This window comes from Poromitra crassiceps (assembly GCF_964638095.1).
Source record: "Poromitra crassiceps genome assembly, chromosome: 22".
In the NCBI taxonomy this organism is placed as follows: Eukaryota; Metazoa; Chordata; class Actinopteri; order Beryciformes; family Melamphaidae; genus Poromitra; species Poromitra crassiceps.
In genome coordinates, this window is record NC_139647.1 from 15,512,481 (window position 1) to 15,535,756 (window position 23,276).

Below are 23,276 nucleotides of genomic sequence, written 5' to 3' on the forward strand. Positions count from 1 at the left end.
TGGGGAGTGTGTGAGAGAGCACTATGACCATGTGAGCACTGTGAGCCTCTGTGAGCAGCTACATGACTCAGTGCACTGTGTGTTGGCGCTCTGAGTCTCTCCAGCCGACTGCAGAAGAACAGCAAACACACTTCGTCCTCAGGTGCTTTTTCCTCAATTAGGCCGAATTAAATCAGCCAGCAGTCTCCAAAAAAAGCCACAAAGCCGAGTATGGAGCTAGGAGAATGCACCAGGAACCTGGGCTTCCAGGAGGCAGGTGAAGAGCAACCACCGGAGGTGGATTCCTCCTCCACCACCACCTCCGTGGCCGACCCCGGCGAGGAGGACCGGGACTCCACCGGGGTGCACCTGGACTCTGAGTACACGCAGATCAAACCGTACGCCGGGATGCCCAAGGAGGTGTTGCTGCTGTACTCCGGCCAAGCCCGGTACCGAGTGGCCCGCCAGATCCTGTTCGGCCTGACCATAGCCTGCACCCTGGCCCTGGTGGCACTGACGGTCACGGTGATCGTCCTCTCGCCTCGGTGCCTCAGCTGGTGGCAGGCCTCGCCGGTGTACCAGGTCTACCCCCGCTCCTTCAAAGATTCAGACGGCGATGGGGTGGGAGACCTCAAAGGTAAGATGATACACTGACTACACTGTGTGGTCTATGAACTGATCTTCTAGGACAGTGCCATGTTCTATCCAAGTGTCTTATTAGAAGTGTTGTTATTGTGCCCACAGCCCTGCCAGGCAGAACACACACACACACACACACACACACACACACACACACACAGAACACCGAGCGAGAGAGAGCAGCACAGGAGAGATGCACACAGGCAGTGCTGCTGCTGATCATGCTAGTCCTCCTGGCCCATGCAGTACCATGTGCAATGTCAAAACAAGACTAGGTCAAACCGAGTATATAGCTGGCCCACGGTGTTGCCATCTCTTTTCTCCACTGCTGGGACGGAGTTAAACCAATAGCTCGGAGTGCAGCGAGGTTATTGCTGTCCCACACGTATTCTTTCTGATGTTTTATTTCTGTCAGGTATCCAAGACCAGCTGGATTATTTCCAGTACCTGAACATCAAGTCCGTTTGGATCAGTCCCTTCTACCGCTCTCCCATGAGGGACTTTGGCTACGACGTGGAAGACTTCAGGGCCATCGACCCACTCTTTGGAACCATGGAGGACTTTGACGAACTCCTGGCTGGAATGCACGACAAAGGTTTGTGTTTGGAGCAGGCTGTAAGCAGTAAGCAGGCTGTGAGCACGCCTGTGTGGGGAGGAGTGATCGTTGGTTGACTTCGTTAATGGTCATCATGTATCTCTCTGGGGTAGCTGGGTGGCTTACTGGCTGGAAAAGACCGTCCTTGAAGGTCCTGGGTTCAAGGACCCTGTGTCCCCAAGCATCTGCCCAGACGTGATCGTGAGTTAGACTCTGAATCCCTGCTGGATCCAGTGACTCTTCTAATCATGACCTCTCACCTCCCTATGGAGGTGGGACAATGGAAAGTCTCGCATTTCCTCCGTCTGACCTGTCTGAACATGAAGAATCTGTCTGTTTTCCTGTGCGTATCTGTATGACCTCCAGTTGTCCATGACTTGGGTTGTTCTAACCTCTCTCTGTCTCCTATAGGCTTGAAACTGATCATGGATTTCATTCCCAATCACACCAGTGACCGGCACCGCTGGTTCAACCTGAGCCGCGCCGGAGATGAGCACTACAAGGACTACTACGTCTGGACTGACTGCAACCAGACTGAACCAAGGCCTAATAACTGGGTTGGTACTGTACATAGTTTCTCAATGCACAACGTGCTGCCTGTGTCTGTCTTTCTGCCTGTTGGTGTCTGGTTGTTGTTCTTGTGTGTCAGTCTCTGTACCTCAGCTGATGTGTCTCATGTGTTGCGTTGTGGATGATGACTTTGTCTAAGAAGGAGGATGGAGAGAAGGTAGAGGACCTATACTGTATGTGCTCTTTTCCTCCAATTCTATTATCATCACATACATGAAGGTGAATGGGGACATTCTATTCGACTAATCAGAGATGGGGACTTGGACTTGAGTCACACAGACAGTGACTTGAGACTTGTCCTCAAAAGACTTGAGACTCGACATAACATTAAGGAAATGTTTATGAATAATAATGTAAACTAATCAATGCTGATATACTGTATGTTAATAGATAAAGGAGCGAGGATAATGCAGTACATGCTTTGAATTCCTTAGTTTTAGCTATGCCAGTGTTATAAGCAAACTGGATGGTATGCAGCAGATGATATGATCCATAAGAGACTTGACTTGGACTCTAGCTCCAAGACTCGAGACTTGACTTGTAAAAAATGACTTGTGAGCACCTCTGCTCCTAATGTCGTTCCCATCTTGTCCCGTGTTCTCTCCTCAGGTGAGTGTGTTCGGGAACTCGTCGTGGACGTATGACGAAGTTAGAGGAAAGTGCTACCTGCACCAGTTCCTCAAAGAGCAACCAGACCTCAACTTCAGAAACCCACATGTCCGCAAAGAGATGATGGTAAGGTGACATGGCGTGCTCATTCAAAGCCCTTTCTGTTTGTTCTCATGTGATACACACTGGCTTTATACATTAAAGATGTTACATGCACTCGTCCCCTCTCTGTGCCACCCACTCATTTCTAAAAGCATCTTCTGTATAATTTATCCTAAGTTAGACGGGCAGCCGCCAAGGTTTGTGCTATTATTGCTTGTTCGAGAATCGGATCTGCTCCAAAATGTAATGTGTGCTTCCTTGGCCCATGCTACATGCTACATGCTACATGCTACATCCTTCCACCATGCTACACCCTTCATGCTACACCCTTCATGCTACACCCTTCCACCATGCTACACCCTTCATGCTACACCCTTCATGCTACATCCTTCCACCATGCTACACCCTTCATGCTACACCCTTCCACCATGCTACACCCTTCATGCTACACCCTTCATGCTACACCCTTCCACCATGCTACACCCTTCATGCTACACCCTTCATGCTACACCCTTCATGCTTCATGCTACACCCTTCATGCTACACCCTTCATGCTACACCCTTCATGCTACACCCTTCATGCTTCATGCTACACCCTTCATGCTACACCCTTCCACAAAGTTACATGAAAATCAGGCCAGTAGTTTTTCCGTAGTTCTGCTGACAAATGGCAGCGAGAACAAAAACCTCCTTGGCTGAGGTAACGACCATCTTGTTTCTGTGCTGTCCTCCTCGTCTGTTTCACACTGAGGAATCCATCATTATCTCTGCTTACAATCGCTTACACATTACCTTTAGCCGATTGACCCTTGTCTGTCTTATACAGCACATAGGACAACAGAGGATGAGTGTCCTCTGCTCTTTCGTAGACGTGGACTGAAGACAAAGTGGACACTTTTGGTTTAAAGGGTGGAAAATAAAACCATTTCATAAAAGGACCACCGACACATTGGCCCTTGCCATACTAATGAGTCTAATAGTCCTGGCGCTCCCTGCAGTCTCATTCTGGTATTGCAGGCATGACGTCGAACTCTTTTGAACGTCTCTCCTCAGGACATCATTGGTTTCTGGCTGGGAAAGGGAGTGGACGGGTTCCGCATGGATGCAGTGAAGCACCTCCTCGAGGCCGTGCATTTGAGGGACGAACCGCAGGTGGATCCAAGCAAACCCCCAGTGAGTTTTGCCTCTCCACACCTCATGGCTACTAGCCTCGCTCGGTTCAGTCTAGCTCAGGTGCACCCGATGGACTCAGAACCATAGATGATCTATAATGAACAGGTCGCACTTGAAAATGAGATCCAGGTCTCAAGGTGATTCACCTGTATAAATAAAGGTTCAATAAAATAAAATAAATAATGAGGCCCTGGTTGTGCTTTAGTAATGGGTGGTAACGAGCCGTTGCACTTTGCGATCAGCGCTGTTCTCTGGTCACTCACGAGTGACACGTGGTCATCAGGACTGTTTGATGTGATCTGCCAGGTGAAATGGATCCGTCTCAAATGGCAGAGCAGGTGTTCTATTGTGCCACCAACCACATGTCAGTCACATGTCACTCTATGTAAGGTGGCACTTCAGGTGCAATCAAATGTACCTTCAATGATATTCAAGCACCAAGGGGTGCTCCTAGGAATTATTTAACCCTTCATAGTTGTGCCACTGGTTACATGTAAGCTAAATTAACCATAAGAAATCTGTATTTAGCCCAATTTAAGAATGATATAATCTTCCTCTGAGTTGAGGAGATCATGGTTCACTTTGGTTAATAATCTCTGAAAGAATCTTGTTATTATGCTGAGTGAGTGATATAATTATACCACGTGAACTTGTTGTAATGTGTCATAGAGTACACATTTTAATTGTATAAATAGAGGTGTGGTAGGCAGAAGCAGCTCCACTGAAGTGGTACTTTACAATGCAGCTGGTAGAACAAACATTTACGTGAGTGGGAGTTTTTACTTTACATGACGTACAATTTATCTCTGGCTTGATGGGTTCATTTGTGACAGTCTGGTGAAGTAGGCAACCTTGATTTTATATATATATATATATATATATATATACTTATAATTTGTTAGCAAACTAAGCTTGCTCAGGGCAAACTAAGCGTGTTCACCAACTTTCAGGCCTGTCTCTGGATGTTGCTTTTAGGAGTACGGACATTGAAATAAGCATAATCTTCCAACTATTTTCAGATTTTATTGTATGACGAAATCATTTGAAAGCTTACAAATTAATCTGCACTTTCTGAATTTGTAAACATTCCTACTTGTTACCCAAAACAGTCGATGTCACATTTAGTGCTTTGCTTGAGAAAACAAGTGCTGTTCCTACTATTCACACAACATTGTTTCAAGCAGAACTGAACATAGCGGTAATAAGAATAAGAAGCGGTAATAAGAATAATAAGGGATAATAAGAAGGGCTTTTTATTCCATGGAGACTGAAGTTATTTCTCACAGTGGAAAGATTAGTAGAAAAGTGGCATATTTTAGAGGATTAACAAGTCATTGGGATTGACTGAATAACACTATAATACTGAGACTGACTGACTGACTGGTTTACTGACTGTTGACTGACTGGTTTACTCACTGTTGACTGGCTGGTTTACTCACTGTTGACTGGCTGGTTTACTCACTGTTGACTGACTGGTTTACTCACTGTTGACTGGCTGGTTTACTGACTGTTGACTGACTGGTTTACTCACTGTTGACTGACTGGTTTACTCACTGTTGACTGACTGGTTTACTCACTGTTGACTGGCTGGTTTACTCACTGTTGACTGACTGGTTTACTCACTGTTGACTGACTGGTTTACTCACTGTTGACTGACTGGTTTACTCACTGTTGACTGGCTGGTTTACTGACTGTTGACTGACTGGTTTACTCACTGTTGACTGACTGGTTTACTCACTGTTGACTGGCTGGTTTACTGACTGTTGACTGACTGGTTTACTGACTGTTGACTGACTGGTCTACTCACTGTTGACTGACTGGTTTACTGACTGCTGCAGCATTCCACCCACACTCACTGCTGCTCTACTTAAGCAATAAGCCATGAGAGGCTGTGCTTTGTAGTGATTTGAGGACAAAACAAGAGCCCTTGTTGCTGCAACGCCGTTTCCCCTCTTTTACAAAACAGTGATAACATACCTTTGTAACGAAAGAGAATGCAAGTGTTTTTCTAAATTGCTCAATTGTTTTTTTTCAGTGAATTAATACTTAAATTAACAGTTATGCAGTCATGGGTGTGTATTGGATATTTTATGACAAATTTGAACGAGATTCAGTCAGTTAAAATAGAGGATTTTTGTTGAATGGTCGATTAGTTCACTTACTGTTGTAGCATTCAATACAGAAACCACAAACCTTATAATAGCCCCACTAATGGTGGTTTTATGTAATATTCAGCTACTGTCACTGAAAAGCTGACCAGTCATCATAGCCATATTATTTGAACTCTCTAGGAATCGGTCACTTCAGAGTGGGACCTGCACCACGACTACACCACCACTCAGCTGGGGTTGCATGACCTGCTGAGGGAATGGAGGGCGGAGATGGACATCTACAGCCGTGAGCCTGGCAGATACAGGTATGACCTGGCAGATACAGGTATGGCCTGGCAGATACAGGTATGACCTGGCAGATACATAGTATGACTTGGCAGATACAGGTATGATACCTGACAGATACAGGTATGACCTGGCAGATACATAGTATGGCCTGGCAGATACAGGTATGACCTGGCAGATACAGGTATGATACCTGACAGATACAGGTATGACCTGGCAGATACCTGACAGATACAGGTATGACCTGGCAGATACCTGGCAGATACAGGTATGACCTGGCAGATACCTGGCAGATACAGGTATGACCTGGCAGATACCTGACAGATACAGGTATGACCTGGCACATACCTGGCAGATACAGGTATGACCTGGCAGATACCTGGCAGATACAGGTATGACCTGGCAGATACAGGTATGACCTGGCAGATACCTGGCAGATACAGGTATGACCTGGCAGATACCTGGCAGATACAGGTATGACCTGGCAGATACCTGGCAGATACAGGTATGACCTGGCAGATACAGGTATGATACCTGACAGATACAGGTATGATACCTGACAGATACAGGTATGATACCTGACAGATACAGGTATGACCTGGCAGATACAGGTATGACCTGGCAGATACAGGTATGGCCTGGCAGATAGATACAGGTATGATACCTGACAGATACAGGTATGACCTGGCAGATACAGGTATGACCTGGCAGATACAGGTATGACCTGGCAGATGCAGGTATGGGAGCTATAAGCTATATTGGGAGATGTATGGACTGTTATGTAATAATTGAACTCCTACAAATGATTTAAAGGCAGAGATGTGAGATTAGAACATACAAGTAGGGCACAGACAACTGCAAATACAAGATAACGCACCTCAAAATATGCACCAAAAAGCATCGAGATTCCATATCAGATTTTGTAATAGTAGCCCCGCCCCCACGACAGCAGCGGCTCCAAGGATTGGTCGGTCAGTGGCTCTGTTCACCACGTTTGGTCATGTGGGTGAAAATGTGCCACAGGGAGTGAGATTGCAGACTGAATCGAGAGAACCGTGTTCGGTTCCTGGCAGGGCTGCTCCCACAGAACTCTCTAGCTTAGCTACGGTTATTCTCTACGATTAGCGAAAAAGTTTTGATGAGTTTGAAATTATTTGGAGAGCTTCACTTCCCATGTGAAGCAGAGGGTCATACATCGCCTGTGCGACATGACCCCATGGGTGAAGGTTGGCCTTCATCGCTGTGGATCAGTTTGCATATCGACTCTATACGAAACATAAGCTGTTGCCCTACTTCTAGGTTCATGGTGACAGAATCGTACGATTACCACGAGGTGGACAAGACCATGATGTACTACAGCACCCCGCTGGTCCAAGAGAGCGACTTCCCCTTTAACTTCTACCTGCTGGACCTGCCCCAGAACACCAGCGGCTTGTGGGTCCGGCAGCTGGTCCACCTCTGGATGGCCAACATGCCCACGGGACAATGGCCCAACTGGGTGGTGAGTCAGATGTTAAGGTTGCTGTGAGACATGTGGATTTACGTGCGGATACTTAATGTCCAAGACACACTTGGTAAACTGAAGTCTCGATAACTAGGAACGCTGTAGAACTTGATAGCTGAGTCTGCAAGGTTCGAAGATGGGAACTGTGCAGAAGGTTGCCGTGAGGTTAGTCTATAGAACAACTACAGAGGACCTGCAGAGCACACCCTTATAGGTCCCAACTATGACATCACACTGCGTAGTGACATCATCAGTAAGGCCATCAGAGACATGATTTAAGACACTTATGAATCATGACATCATCACCGTCTGCGACATCATCAGTGATCTATGACATCATAGTAGGAATGATGACATCATCCTAACATCAGAGCTCTATGTTCTGGTTCCTGTCTCTCTCCACTTTCATCTGTCCAATCAAACAGAAAGGGGAAACACTCATACAGTATCAGCCCTTCATGATGACGTCACTCTAACTCTGCCAGTGAGATTAACCGCTCAACTTTCTCTCTACCTTAATTACTCCACCTACCTAGCTTATCTCCCTCTTTCTGACCTCCATTTCTTCCCCAACCCGTAGGGATGGGTAACCTTTTGTATTTTTCGATACCAGTGCTAAATCGATACAATACTTTTCTCAATTTTAAAGCAGAATTTTTATTTAAAGAGGATTTCAAGTAGCGTGCTCCAAACAAGAATGTTAGTGAAGGTGCGTGCGTGCGGCACCGGTTTCGGAGAACAGGAGGGTCGGATATTTCACTCAGCAGCTCGGGCATGGCACTTGTTATAGAATGGAATGTATATGTGTGAGATGTCACTATGATGTGTTGATAACTAATAACTCATACCAATACAATGTGTATGCAATTATAGCTTATTGATTATGAAATGCCAATGGAACTTCAATTTTCTACAACAGCACTGAAATGAGGCCGCTAAATCTGTGTTGCAGTTCGGTCCGGTACCGGTACCGGTTGTAAAGGTACTGGACTGGTACCATAGTGGCCCCGGGTTGCGGTACCCAACCCTACCCTACCCATCCACGTCACTCTTTCTCTTATCCTCACAATTCATCTCTCTCCTTCCTTCCCACCTCCTCTCCCTCCCCTCCCCTCCACACCATCATCATCATCATCATCAGGTGGGCAACCATGACCAGCCTCGGATTGCCTCCAGCGCTGGTCAGAAGTACGTGCGCGTCATCAACATGCTGCTGCTGACACTTCCGGGCACGGCCACCACCTACTACGGCGAGGAGCTCGGCATGGAGAACATCAACGTCACACAGAGTCAGATCCAGGACCCTGCTGGCAAATACAACGCGGTCAGTACAACACTGAAACGCACTCAAATATTCACATAGAGTGCAGACGAGAACTGTGACAGTCGACTAAACAAACACATCGACGCTGCTGACGTGACACATTCTGATGCCTGTGATACAGGGGTGCACCTATAGTGCAAGAGAGCGTGCTAGCTAGTATCCAGTACAATGCAAATATGCATTAACGTGTACACACATAGTGTACATTCAAAGTCAAACTGTTCTCTGACAGAGGCAGCATAAGGACCAGGCTAAATCCTCTCCTCTCCTCTGCCTGCAGAGTGCCAGTCGGGACCCTCAGCGGTCTCCGATGCAGTGGAGTGGTGACGTGAATGCGGGCTTCAGCAACAACAACAAAACAAACATCACCTGGTTGCCTGTACACCCGGACTACAGCACAGTCAATGTGGAGGTATGTGCACCACACACACACTGTACACCCTGACTACAGCACAGTCAATGTGGAGGTATGTGCACCACACACACACTGTACACCCTGACTACAGCACAGTCAATGTAGAGGTATGTGCACCACACACACACTGTACACCCGGACTACAGCACAGTCAATGTGGAGGTATGTGCACCAGACACACACTGTACACCCTGACTACAGCACAGTCAGTGTGGAGGTATGTGCACCACACACACACTGTACACCAGGGATACTCAACTTGCTTTGCCCGGGTGCAAAGGATTGTAGGTGTCAGACGGAGTTTAGTTTGACAATGTTGTACACACCGGATAGTTACTTAGGTTAAGTACATACATAAGTGCCTGGGTAGCGAGCAGACGGCGGTATTTGACAATTTAGCAGCTAAATCATAGATTATTGAAAGATATTCCATATTCCAGACTGAAATGCTATAACAGAAGTCTGAGTATTGGCCAGAATGACATGAACATTTGGACACTTATTCATCGGGTATCTTGCATGTTGCGTTCAGGTGCACTGTAAAAAAAAAAAAAAAAAGTGCAATTCCATCGCGGGCCACACAGGGGCCGCATGTGGCCCGCGGGCCGCCAGTTGAGTATCACTGCTGTACACCCTGACTACAGCACAGTGTGGAAGTATGTGCACCACACACACTTTCACCTCACCAAACTCTCTAGACTGTTTTAGGGCGGCTGTAGCTCAGGAGGTAGAGCGGGTCGTCACTAACCGCTTTGGATGAAAGAGTGTCGGTGGTTCGATTCCCGCCTCCTCCAGTCTGCATGTTGAAGTGTCCTTGGGCAAGATACTGAACCCCAAATTGCTCCCGATGGTGTGCCAGCACCCTGCGTGGTAGCCTGCCGCCATCGGTGTGTGAATGGGTGAATGTACCTACTGATTGTAAAGCGCTTTGGATAAAAGCGCTATATAAATGCAGGCCATTGACCATTTTAGTGCTGATCTGACACAGGACAAAAGACTGGCTGATGCCGGTGAAAATAAGTGTTTGGATTTATTCAACCAATCACAATCCACAGGCTTGCTCAGAAGTAGAGAGCTGATGGGCATCTTGTTAACCCATTGATACCTGATGCAGCATTTGTGTGTGTATCCCTTTAAGGCCGCGGTCTTAAAGGGATACACACACAAATGCTGCATCAGGTATCAATGGGTTAAGTTAGCATTTGGTGTCTTGTTGCATCATGCTGTTGTACAGAGAGAATAGTGAAGTGTGGGTTGTGGTGAATGAATGGAGGAAGTGACACATCTACTATTGAGTCAGACACTCGTGTGGTGTTTTGCTCTGTGGTGTTGATCTGTAATCATTGCAGTTAACAATGTCTCAGCTGCATGGCTCCACAAACTGTACCAATAGACCTTATTCGCTAACCCTGGACAGCGCCATATTGTTGACATACCGTCCTGCAGCTGACAACTATAGTAACGGCCTTATTGTCGTTTCTGTTCCATTACAAAATAGCGATAGTGATGACAGCAATAAAAACCCCAGAGTTGTTGTTTGTATGCTGCCGTTAATGCCTGTAATAATAAACAAAAGAAAAAAACGAGATGAACAGACTTTGCTGTGAGGAGCTGTCAGAAAGTTTCACCTGTCTCTCCTAACTATCCACTAGGGCTGTGGCGATTCACTTATCTCCCGATTCGATACTATCACGATTCTTGGGTGCCGATTCGATTTATATTGCGATTCTTAAGTATTGCGATTCTACGATTATTGCGATTCGATATTACGATTTATTGCGATTTTTGTTTCTTTTTTTCTTTTCTTTTTTCAGTTTGTTTGCTTTTTTACACTAGATTAGAACATGGGAAAAGTTGAATCATACACTAGAGACTGTATATTATATATCATGAGTAGGGCTGGGCGATATAGTTAAAAACAGGGGCGGACTGGGATCATAATTCAGGCCGGGCATTAGATACCAAGCAGGCCAGGCCGATATGGGCCAACGCGCGTGAAATTTGGGCCGTTTGAAGCCAGATTTGGGCCGTTTGAAGTCCAATTTTACAATGAGATGCACCCACTTTAACCCTGAAGTGTAATTATTACTTCAGACTAACTAATAAAGTAATAAAACCACTAGTAAACCAGTAGGCGGCGCCTGGCTTGCTGTTCAGTGAGTGGCCTGACTGCAAGCACCAAAAAAAAAAATTTTTTTTTTTTTTTTTGCGATTATCGATTCTGGAATAAAAGATCGATCCAAAAAATCGTGACATTAAAAATCGCGATACTTAGGTGAATCGATTTTTTTCCCCACCCCTACTATCCACACACCTCTCCTGTGCTGCTGACGTATCCTCCGTCTCGCTCCCTTCACGTCTGTGGACGGTAGAGATAGAAACAAACCACGGGGACTTTATTGCTGTCATTACTACAGCCGTGTGTAACGCAGGTCACCATCCGAACACAATTGGAACGATACAGGTAACGCTAACGCCGGCTAGCTTCCTATAAACGCTGCTCTCACATAGGCTGTCACTTAAGAGCTGCTGCGTTATGTCGAGAACATGGTGGCGGTAGGTGTGCCCATACGTGAGTGACGTCAATTGAATAAGGTCTATACATGTAGTCATTAGCTACACTGCCTGAGTTTATAAGGCCTATTGGATCTGCAGAGGTAGCATTATTTTTCCAGTTATCTGTTCAGAGCGTTACAATTAATTGTGGCTTTGCATTTTAGCTGTATCTGCCTGCTGAGCTCAAACAAACACCACAATTCATTTTACAAATTTTTTTTATTCCATGTTTAGCAATTAAAAGATCAACTATTGCTATGATGTTCAGATTTTTTGTTGTTTGTATCCAGCCAAACATCACAGCTTTTTTTACCATCTGTCCTCTTGCTGCTCTTCCCCTTTAGGCCCAGAAGAAGGATGATGGTTCTGTTCTGGCCCAGTACCGTTTCCTGAACGCCCTGCGTCAGTCGGAGCTCCCACTTCACCGCGGCTGGTTCTGCTACGTTCACGCCGACACCAACGTCTTCTCCTACCTCCGAGAGCTGGGCGGGCTCAACCGGGCTTTCCTCATAGTCCTCAACTTTGGCAAAGACTCTGCCGTCACAGATCTCTCCTCCGTCAGTGAGTTGCCAGACCGGCTGGTGGTGCTGATGAGCACCGAGCGGGTGAACGATGGGAAGGTGGTGCAGAAGTCTGGCATCCAGACCGCAGCAGGAGAAGGCTTAGTGATCCAGTACTCCACCCACACCCAGTTTAATCCCAACCACCCCACGCAGTGCTATGTCTCGGAGAAGGCCTGCTATCTGGGGGCCATGGACATTCTTTATAAATGCTAATATAAGAGAAGTTATTACAGCCTCACAGTCGCAATCAAATAATCAAAGTCTTTTCTTCAGCATTCACCCTTTTAAGTGATATATACTGTATCATATCATATGTATGATATTATATAAATGTATATGTCATATGTAGTAGTGGTTGTCTGTAAACGGGGTTTGATGATTGGGTTTCGATCCCCGACTGCATCCATGCTACCTCTTCCTGTTGCGTCGATGCCGAGGAGGGTCCAGGCCCAGTTCTGTGTAGAGGAAGGCGAGCTGGAGGGCAGACTGGCAGAGGAGACACAGCACAAGCCTGTCAGTCTGGACTCTTCAAACATACGTTTCACTTTCACAAAACTGCTGAGGGTTGGATTCAGTTCATATGCAAAAACATTGATATTACAGTATACCGTATGTATGTATATATGTATATGTGTGTGTGTGTGTAAGAATGTATACACACACACACACACACACACACACACACACACACACACACACACACACACACACACACACACACACACACACACACACACACACACACACACACACACACACACACACACACACACACACACACACACACACACACACACACACACAATACATACAATACATATCTGTTGAGAAATTATTTAGACTGAACTACTACTTTTATAAAACTTTGGTTACTCGTTCAAATTTAAATCTTAATTCCGTGAACTGAACTCAACCCTGACAAGAGTGTTCTTACTATTACAAAGTCGAAATGGTTTCCAAACTACGACATCATGCTGTGGATGTCTCTGATGTGACTGAGCAATGGCAGAGTCCATGAAGGTTTATAAGACAATAAAGCTACGTTATGGTGCTGGAGTGGAGGCTTTATTGTGGCTGTCTTTGCTAACTGATCACTAGATGGAATGTAAGGTACTGTACCTTTACTGGTGTTAGTCCTCAGTCTCCACACACAGAAAACAACAGGCATACAGTATTCTGCTTACAAATGTAAAAGACTCTTCCAAAGTGACAGAGCCCATATTATTGCACTCTTGCAGGAGAGTCAGTTACCTCCTCCAACATCAGCTCAAAGTCCTCTGGTCCGAGGTGATCTGCTCCAGGCTGGACATTGAGAACCACGTTTGGTGCTGGTTCACGTTCTAACAGGAAGAGGAGGAAGAGGGGGAGCATGAGAGAGGGAAGGAGGGAGGAGGGGAAAATGAGAGGAAAGGGTCTGATCTGTAAAACTTCCCTCGGACATTTTTCTTATCTCACTGCGCACTTTCCCTGTTCCCCTTTGTCTCTCTATCCTAATCCTATCGGCCCTAAAACTTTCTCCCTCCCTCTCTCTCTCCACAGTCTCTCTCTCTCTCCAGTCTCTCTCTCTCTCCACAGTCTATCTTGACTCTTCTTTCATTCATTTGTGCTCCCATCTGATATTGCCCTCCCTTCCTCTCAACCTCCTCCATATTACCTCCCTCCCTCCCTCCCTCGTCTCTGTGGTACGGGCTGTTTCACAAGTGCGGTCTTGACCTTGACAGCTCCCAGTCTGTGGCGTCTAATCTCTCTCGCTCTGATACACTATCTCTTTACCATGCTAATAGCTCTGCCCACCCGCCCGTACGCTTCTCTGTGCCATCAGCACTTTATCAAAGGCTCCGGAGAGCACACACAGATTAGGGAGACGCACACACACACTTTTACACTCTGTGTGTGTGTGTGTGTGTGCGTGTGGGAACAACAGAAAAGTAAGAGAGGCAGAGTGGAGATAATGTGTGTGTTTGAAAGGAGCACAGTGAGGCCTGTGCATGAGAGACGGGTGTAAAGCGGAGTACAACCAATGTGCTGCAGGGAGATTATGAGTGAGAGGAGAGAGAGAGCCCGTCTAGAAATCGCCACCAGGGGGGGGAAATCAGAGCAAATCGCTGACGCGTGCACACTGCTACACACTGTGCTACAAGGTGACCTACGCTGTACTTCTTCTTTGGTGTTGAACTTGGAATGCTGTTAGCACTCCCCCTATAGACAGACTGACGGAAGCACATTAGCGCTGGCTCTCCAGGCGTGCACCACCGACACTACTACTGGGAGCCGACCCTGAACTCTTAAAACCTCCGCTTATGGGGAAATTACATGAAAAAGAATGTGCATTGAAATGCACACTGGAATGCACACGTGCTATGCCCCTCCCTCCCTCCCTCTCTCACACACACACACACACACACACACACACACACACACACACACACACACACACACACACACACACACACACACACACACACACACACACACACACACACACACACACACACAACAGGGTTGCATCTGCGATACCTCTGCAGAACCTCTGGTGTGTGTCTGCATGCGTGTGTGTGTGTGAGAGAGTGAGAGAGACACCCACACACAGGGTTTTTGTGTACTTGCCTGATACAGGATGGGTTTTTGTGTACTTGCCTGATACAGGATGGGTTTTTGTGTACTTGCCTGATACAGGATGACTGGTGAGGTGTGTGTGAAGGGCTTTGTTCAGCCGCTCAGTGTACTTCAGGACCCCTGCCAGGGGCACCCTCGCATCCCCACTGTAAGCCGTCAGCAGCATGGAGGGATAGCGCTGTCACACACACACACACACACACACACACACACACACACACACACACACACACACACACACACACACACACACACACACACACACCTCATTTCCATTCGTGTTCTAAACAGGAGTTACTAATTATTTGTGGCACCCAATGTCCCCCAAATCAAGTACAATGAGACCAATCATAGAAACAGAACTTGTAGTACTGTGTTGGGAAGATTTCCAGTGAGCTCTATGTAGTGTAGATCTGTCTCTCAGTCTCAGTAGAAGTAAAGTGCTATTCACACAGTGGCTCTGGGGCTTCAACTTAGTCTGAATTAAATTGTCATCTACTGGTGTTGAGCAGATGTATTTTTCCCATTTGTTGTCTGCCTCTCCATACCTGAGGAGTAATGTTGTGAAGGGGACAGTAGGAGGCGATGGTGAGTCTGTGCTGTGGGTTTGTGAGGGGGTCCCCCCATTCCTCTCTCTCCTCCACAGTTAGAGGCAGCGTGGGATCCTCCATAGCTCCCAACACATCCAGGAAAGGAGCCTAAAGACAGACAGAGATGGAGAGAGTAGGGAGATGGCCTGGGTTTAAGCCCTGTACTGGCAGGCATCTGCTCTGCTGAGGTGCCCTCGAGCAAGACACTGAATCCGGACAAAAGAGAATGTCCTTATAGCAGTGGTTCTCAAACGGTTTTGGCTTCAGTACCCCCTTTCCTTGATTTCTGAATCCATGTTGTACCCCCTTTACCCGACTACATTATGCTTAGAAAACTACAGCATATGATGCTATGAATGAATGATAAGTTATAAGTTACCCACCCTTTGATGAATATAACTTTACAAAATAAGGATTGGAGTGGACGAGCTGCCTCCTGAGCACATTCATTTGAATGGTTCATTTATTTTCATGATTTATTCTTACATTTGTCCATTGTCCATTTTCCCCTTTCTCTCCAGTACCCTGTGTAGTACCTCCACATACCCCAGTTTGGGAAACACTAAAATATCACTTATATATATATATGTATAGACTATAATTCATATATATACATTATATACTATAATTCAAACTACCTCACATTTAGTCTTTGTTTAGGTTTTGTTTTAATCTGTGTGTACTGCTCATGTTGTCTTTGTCACTTGTTCATTATGTTGTGTTTTGATTCTCTCTGCACTGATCACTTAGTCTTTGCTGCTCATTTGTCTTTGATGTTTGTGTGAAGCACTTTTAAAAAGATGCCACATAAATAAAGCTTTCCTTGATTCCTCTTCTCACCTGCAGTGCGACAGCCTGCATCAGGTGTGGGTGTGTGTTGCACAGCGCCCCCACCGGCACGGCCCCGGCACTGCAGGAGGTGAGGGCGGTGCGCGATGGAGAGGAGACTCCCGAGGCGAAGAGGTGGCGGAGACAGGCGAGGAGGTCCTCCACCCCTCTCTGCTTCCCCTCCACACGGGCCTGCCTCTGCCAGGACAGACCCCGCTCTCCTCCGCCCCTGGGAGGCCGGAGAGACAGAGAGAACATGGATGCAGGTGAACACACAACCAACCGACCAACGATGACATCGTGTACCTCGACATTTGGGTCGGACTATATCGCGATATTACAATGTTGGATGTCGCCCAAACCTATTTGGTGAGGTGATGCGTTACCTGATGTGGCAGTAGGCTAGAGCCCAACCCTGCTCTATCAGTAGCCTACTCTCCGGGCAGAACTCCATGTTCAGATCCCTGCCATAAGCTCCATAGACATGGACCAGTAGTGGCGCCTCCTTCAGACACTCCACAGGTACTGCATGGAGCAGGGTCACTGGCACCAAGGTACCGTCCTACAGAGGACGAGAGGCAGGGGACACTGTGCAACGTTTGTAGTTGAGACAGACACTGCTTTATTGTTGGGAGTCTTCTGTCTCTGGTGGCTGTCAACAGATGATCACCAGTGGGACACTTGAGACTCTCAGGCGTGACACAAGGCCTACCTCCCCCCCACAGATACCTGTTCAGTTTGTGTGCATGTATCTTATGTGTCAGCTGTTTCTTACCTGGCTGCAGCCCTCCAAGCGTGTGGTGATATAGTGGCCCTGCTTCTCTGGGGAGGTCCCATCTTCTTCTGTGCCCGACAAGAGGAGCCTGTCCTTGGGGTGTAGACGGCAGGGCACTGGGGGGTGGACCGGCGATGAGATCAGGAACTCTAACACACTGTGGTGGTGGTCTGCCAGGCCTGCTCTCTTTGTTTCTATGGCACAGGCCCAGGTAGGCAGCTAGGAGACGAATGTGGAAATAGGGTTTAAGGAATGAATGTGTGAGAGTGAGAGACGGGGACAGATGAAGAGAAAATGGAAAGACAAAAAGTAAGAGCAAGGAAGCAAGGGACAAAACTGAAAACGAGTAAGAAGGGAGAATGCCTGCAAACAAGCAAGACACTATTGAAGAGAGTTTGTATCCTACTGACCTGGACAGTGTATGGCTCCTTGGGGTGGACTAGTGGGACCACTGTCAGAACAAGTTCGCCGGTTGACATTCTGGTAACCAACACACAGTGGTCCCCCACCACCTCCATGTCTCTGACGGTGTCCCCCACCACCTCCATGTCTCTGACGTTGTCCCCCACCACCTCCATGTCTCTGACGTTGTCCCCCACCACCTCCATGTCTCCGACGGTGATACCAGGGCCAGGGCAATACAAAGGCACCCAGGAGACCATGGACGGCCGTGAGAGAGGGGCCTTCAGCACCTAGGTGAGAGAAGACGTGGGAGGACAGACAGGGCAGCCACATTTATATACATTGCTGCTTTGGGAAAAACAACAACTTTAATCTAAAATTAATTTAATTTTAAATTTGATAATCTGTGAGCTGTCATGGTTCCACATGTGTACAAGATTCAAGTTGGCCCTATGGACCAACTATTAATTTTATACCAGCTATCTTTTACATAAACTCTGCCTCTATATTCTGCGTCTGCTCTGTCCAGGGCTTAACTAGTAACCTAACTGCTATATGTGTGTATGCGTTTATAATATATACACACTCTACCTGGTACTCTTGTCCAGGGCCCGTATTGGCCAGTATAATCAGCCATCCCCTCCAGTGCTCAACATGGTACAAGAGTTCCGGTAGGCGTGGCTGCACCACGAAGGGTTCTAAATTGGGTGCGGTTACGTCAATAAGCCACACCTCCGAACTGGTCTTGCTGTTGCAGTTGATGGTCAGTATATGTCGGTCTCTGGAAAGGGCCACCTCCACAAACACACTGGGGAGATGTTGCCGTGGGTGTGAGGAGGAAAATGAGGACGACAGATCAGACAGGCAACACACAAATTCAGTGATACTGTACTTGTAAGAACACTCCGCTGACATTCATGTACTCTTCAGCCCCTAACTGTAAGGGGCGTGGCCACTGGCCTGTCTGTCTGCGTTCATTTCTCTGTTCACTTCCATTCATTTTCAACACAGCTGTCCGTCTCTCCGTGCAGCACTGATGAACTGATGAAGCGTACGTATCCAGCACATTTGCATACGTTTTGATGGACAGAAAAGTTCAAGAGGGCTGAACTTTTTCTGGATGGACGGATAGTCACCGTCCGTTTAGCCAATCAGAGTCGAGGAGGCGTTCGCAGAGCGGAAATGGCTGAGCCATGACAGTTGTCCGCATCGATATAATTATTTTAACGTTATAAATATCAACAACTAGCCAACAGGTATATAAGCTGGTGGGCTTCAGGGAAACAGCATGACTCGAACTGGCCGACCATTACATCAATCTGGTCATTCAGTGGTGTTTTATTGCCACATCAGTAACGTAGCGCACTTTTACATGCAACCGACATACATCTATCCATTTTGACGGATCAGTGTGGCGGCGGCCTAACCGTTAAACACAATCTCATCAAGAAGCCTTTCATTTTGTGAGGGTCAACAATACCCGATATGTGCAACTTTTCAATTTATACCGTATCTAGGAAGACTTGGAACTCACAGCTACAGACACACTTGTCCCCCACCCCGCCCATCTAAACACACCTGTCCCCCACCCCACACATCCAAACACACCTGTCCCCCACCCCACCCATCCAAACACACCTGTCTCCCACCCCACCCATCCAAACACACACACCTGTCTCCCACCCCACCCATCCAAACACACCTGTCTCCCACCCCACCCATCCAAACACACCTGTCCCCCACCCCACACATCCAAACACACCTGTCCCCCACCCCACACATCCAAACACACCTGTCCCCCACCCCACACATCCAAACACACCTGCCCCCCACCCCACACATCCAAACACACCTGTCCCCCACCCCACACATCCAAACACACCTGCCCCCCACCCCACACATCCAAACACACCTGTCCCCCACCCCACACATCTAAAGACACCTGTCCCCCACCCCACACATCCAAACACTTACTCAGGCTGTGTTTCCTCAAGCACAGAAGTGATTCTGGTTCCAGTGGAATTGAGGTCCAGATGAAACACTCTGCTGCAGCGCAGACCCTCCAGAGTGGTGTAGAACAGGACATCATCTGTGGCCCACTCTGTGCACGCACGCAAGAGAGAATGTAGTTTGCTGTGTAAACCGGTAGCATGCCATTTTAAATCAAGCAATGGTCTGCCACCTCCGGCAAGATGCTTCAAAGCCAGGTTCTAGCTGTGTTGTAGATTTAACAAAAGACACCGAGCTTTTTTTGGAGCCAGATGTGAGAAACCACCGTAAACATAAATGTAAGTGTAAAACTGACCAAAACTGAAGACCTTTTCCAGTGTGAGTATCATCTGTGAGGCTCCTCCGCTTAGCTTCATCACCACACACCTGGACAGTTTCAACAGAATCATCCATTCATTGATCAGGAAACTGTTATCATATCAAATCTGGTAATCAAAGAAAAATATCACCACAAAAATATCTTCCAAAGCTTTATTTAAAAGCAAATTCTGCACGTGTGATGATTCTATTGTGTTCTATTCAATTGACCTGGACTCTTCTTGATGACGAGTCTTCAGTGTAGCAGCAAGGTGCTTCTCCTGTGGGGACAGACGCACTCTCTGGACGGTCCACTCCACCTTCTCCTTTCTCCTGTTCTTCACTTCTCTCTCCTCATCCCCTGCACAGCATTGTCCCAGATCTAGAACCTGCTCTGGTTCAGGTTCACCTCAACAGGGAGACGGAACAGTCATGAACTCAATGTCATACATACAGTAGGTATGAATATATACATAAAAATCTACGGGAAAAGGTGCTGCAACATGCAATGACATCACATGATGATATGGGACTGACTGTTGTATTCAATTAAAAGACATGTTCAAACATGCTTTTAACACTAATGTATCATTTAATGTAAACATACGAACATAAACTCAGTTATTTTTGAGTTTCTGGCTTTCAGAGAATTAATGTTAACTGTAAGAAAGGGGCTACAGTAGGTTCTAAACAAGCTAAATTTGGGGGTAAACAGTCCAATTATTCATACTATTCTGTTACGTCACCACACGGCCAGCTTGGTAAGAAAATAACAGGTTATTTTGGTAAGAAAATAACAGTTTCGTTTTTAACCTTTATTTATACAGGGGGAGTCTCACTGAGAGCAATGCTCTCTTTTTCAGGAGCCCCCCGTTTACATTCACACACACACATTCACACCTGGAAGCTGACCAGTACAACCACAGTCTGATCTGCTGGCCACTGATCAGCTCCACTGGAGCAGTTGGGGTTAAGGGCCTTGCTCAAGGGCACCTCAGTGGTGGTAATGAGGCAGGGGCAAGTGCTGCCTTTTGACTTTCCCCACCCAGATTTATCCTGCCGGTCCCGGGGATTGAACAGACGACCTTCCGGTCACAAGCTCGCTTCTCTAACCGTTGGGCCACCACTGACATTTATTGTAATAAATGAACAGGTGATTATAATCAAATGACACACACCATATTGGTAGGAAATGCATGTGCATGGGAATACTATGAATTGAGACATGTTGCGCTTACTCTGTCTACTGTCCATTCTGTAGATTCCGTCACCTTCAACAAAGTACACATGGTGACGTCCACTGATCTGAGGCAAGAGAAATCTTATGGAATTATACCAATAATGTGAAATGTCACTGTATCTTCAATAGACGAGTGCCTGAAGGTGGCAACTCTCTGAATGGCTGTCATTTGAGCCAGAGAAATGCACATCCGGTGTCCCTGACCTGACGAGAATATTGTTGTTTGGACACTTAGCACTCTGGGATGGGTCATAACTGGGCTGATGTTATCTTTACACAATAAATCATCGGGTAATACTGAAATCCTAGTCATGAAATCATTTAAACCCAAAGCAGAATACCAGCCTCACCACTGAATTATCCGGTATGTCAGAGAACCTGCTGTATGTTGCCCTCAGTCTCCTGTTGAAATACCTCTGCAGGTCCTTGTACCTCTCAAGTCCAGGGCCGAGGCTCTCCACTGCGGGGTTTGAGGGGCCCTGGAATAAAACAAGACTGTCTTTATGATTGATGGAAAGACTTTATGAGACGTGCAGTAGGAGGTGCAGGTTCAATCCTGGCAACAGCTGTTGTGTGTGCAAGGTCCATGTGTGTCGCGGAGGGTCCTTCGGGGAGACCCTAAACCCCTTAAGTCACTCTAGACAAAGCATATTATCGACAGTACATGTCTAATTGGAACTGTAATCTGATTACAGTTCCAATTAGATGTTATAGATGTTAGAGTTACAATTAGATCACTATCTATATGCACAATGAGTTTGCATGGTTAGTAATCATGCAAACCCATTGTGCATACAGATAGTGAAAAAGGTGACAGATCCCAGTGCAGACACAAAAGCACTCAAAATCATTCACTAACGTTGCCCTATTTTGGGATCAAAACTGTGTGACTGGCATCCCTGAGCAATCTGGGAAGTTGGAACCCAGAGTCTATCAGTCTGACGTCAGTCTCTGGGTGCCTGCCCAGACTGATCCCTGTGAGAGACCTTATGTTGGTGTTTATGGACAATGTTGGGGAAGGTATTTGAACAGTAATAGCAATTCTGGGTAGGAAATTGTGGATGCCATGTCATTCTGTGGTGTGTGTACTCCTGCAGGATGTAGTTGACTACTGTGTCACTGTCAAGCTGCCTGGCAGTGAGTGTACTCTGAGCCAAATTAGCTTTCTACTTAACACGCTTAAGCTCAATTTCGCCACTATATCCGCTCCGTGCCCTTATCTGTGCTCCTACAAGCCAAGTTTTGTCAGGCTGGTAACTAGAAACAGGTCTACATAATACATCACCTACCTAACGTTACCAACGACATAGCTTAAGGCTCATGTAAACTTACACCAAGCTGAAGGTGAAAAACAAATGAAGTTAACACCCTTACCGACTCGTAACGAGGGGCAGACGAGGACAGCCAAGCAGCGCGCCGCCAACATCCTAACAGAGTTGTTTTAACGAAACGAAACGGACAAAGAGAAGACAGAACGGCCATATGGACAGAAGATAGCTAAGCTATCGTTATATTAACGCTACGTTATATCAGTGACCGCAGCTATATAGCGTTAGCAGTCGTCTGTATGTCCTACACGTTTCATTTGGCAAACAAGCATTAACGCTATATTCCAGTTGGTGATGTTCATGTATCTCCTTCAAATCCATAACTCCATAACGTTACATTAACGCCGCATCTAACATTACAACACGAAGGCGAAGCTAGCTAACTTCACTGGTGACAGCGGGGAGAACCTCCTTGGAATGTCAGTATCTCTGACAGTACACGTGCAGGAGTTCCTAAACAAACCCTGTTGTGATGACGTCGAAAGCAATTCCAGACCAAAGTAATCAAATCCAGACAACGGAACAACAGAAAGGCCAACGCGATTATCTCGACGATGCATTGCGATGTCTCGAATGACAAAGAGTGTACGGAAGTAGCGTGCACCCATTGTGGTAACAGGTGATAGCAGCTGAGCCCTCAGCCCACATCTATGATCATTCTGCACTGGTGTAGATTGCAGCAAGCCATATTTTTGTATAGCCCATCTGCTATTGCTAAAGGACAGGAGGATACACTGTGACAGCTATAGAGGCAGTGCATTTGTT

At 46.7% G+C, this 23,276-nt stretch overlaps 2 protein-coding genes across 2 annotated transcripts; one reads left to right on the plus strand and one right to left on the minus strand.

The window, feature by feature from the left end:
• The first annotated feature begins 372 nt into the window (after nucleotides 1-372).
• slc3a1 (solute carrier family 3 member 1) lies at nucleotides 373-12,658 on the plus strand. Its single transcript, XM_083658531.1, has 10 exons — nucleotides 373-616; nucleotides 1,034-1,213; nucleotides 1,625-1,770; nucleotides 2,393-2,518; nucleotides 3,548-3,667; nucleotides 5,959-6,083; nucleotides 7,363-7,564; nucleotides 8,709-8,891; nucleotides 9,172-9,303; nucleotides 12,207-12,658. Exons 1-10 carry the CDS (start codon nucleotides 388-390, stop codon nucleotides 12,636-12,638), a joined length of 1,875 nt encoding a protein of 624 aa, XP_083514657.1. The 5' UTR covers nucleotides 373-387; the 3' UTR covers nucleotides 12,639-12,658.
• Nucleotides 12,659-12,773: 115 nt separating this feature from the next.
• Nucleotides 12,774-22,884, minus strand: prepl (prolyl endopeptidase like). The gene is made up of 15 exons (XM_083658530.1): nucleotides 22,558-22,884; nucleotides 21,534-21,662; nucleotides 21,182-21,248; nucleotides 20,175-20,352; nucleotides 19,942-20,012; nucleotides 19,611-19,737; nucleotides 18,228-18,444; nucleotides 17,645-17,926; nucleotides 17,235-17,453; nucleotides 16,846-17,021; nucleotides 16,472-16,688; nucleotides 15,590-15,739; nucleotides 15,093-15,219; nucleotides 13,677-13,765; nucleotides 12,774-12,911 (listed from the first exon to the last, which is right to left on the minus strand). Exons 1-15 carry the CDS (start codon nucleotides 22,663-22,665, stop codon nucleotides 12,834-12,836), a joined length of 2,235 nt encoding a protein of 744 aa, XP_083514656.1. The 5' UTR covers nucleotides 22,666-22,884; the 3' UTR covers nucleotides 12,774-12,833.
• Nucleotides 22,885-23,276: the final 392 nt, after the last annotated feature.

Coding starts and splice junctions, on each gene's coding strand:
- prepl (XM_083658530.1), bottom strand. CDS start 22,665: ATGGCCGTTCTGTCTTCTCTTTGTCCGTTTCGTTTCGTTAAAACAACT. Junction 20,353..21,181: donor CAGAATGGACAGTAGACAGA/GTAAGCGCAACA, acceptor CTCCCTGTTGAG/GTGAACCTGAACCAGAGCAG. Junction 13,766..15,092: donor CACCAGTCATCCTGTATCAG/GCAAGTACACAA, acceptor TCTTCCTGTTAG/AACGTGAACCAGCACCAAAC.
- slc3a1 (XM_083658531.1), top strand. CDS start 388: ATGCCCAAGGAGGTGTTGCTGCTGTACTCCGGCCAAGCCCGGTACCGA. Junction 6,084..7,362: donor CGTGAGCCTGGCAGATACAG/GTATGACCTGGC, acceptor CCCTACTTCTAG/GTTCATGGTGACAGAATCGT. Junction 8,892..9,171: donor CTGCTGGCAAATACAACGCG/GTCAGTACAACA, acceptor CTCTGCCTGCAG/AGTGCCAGTCGGGACCCTCA.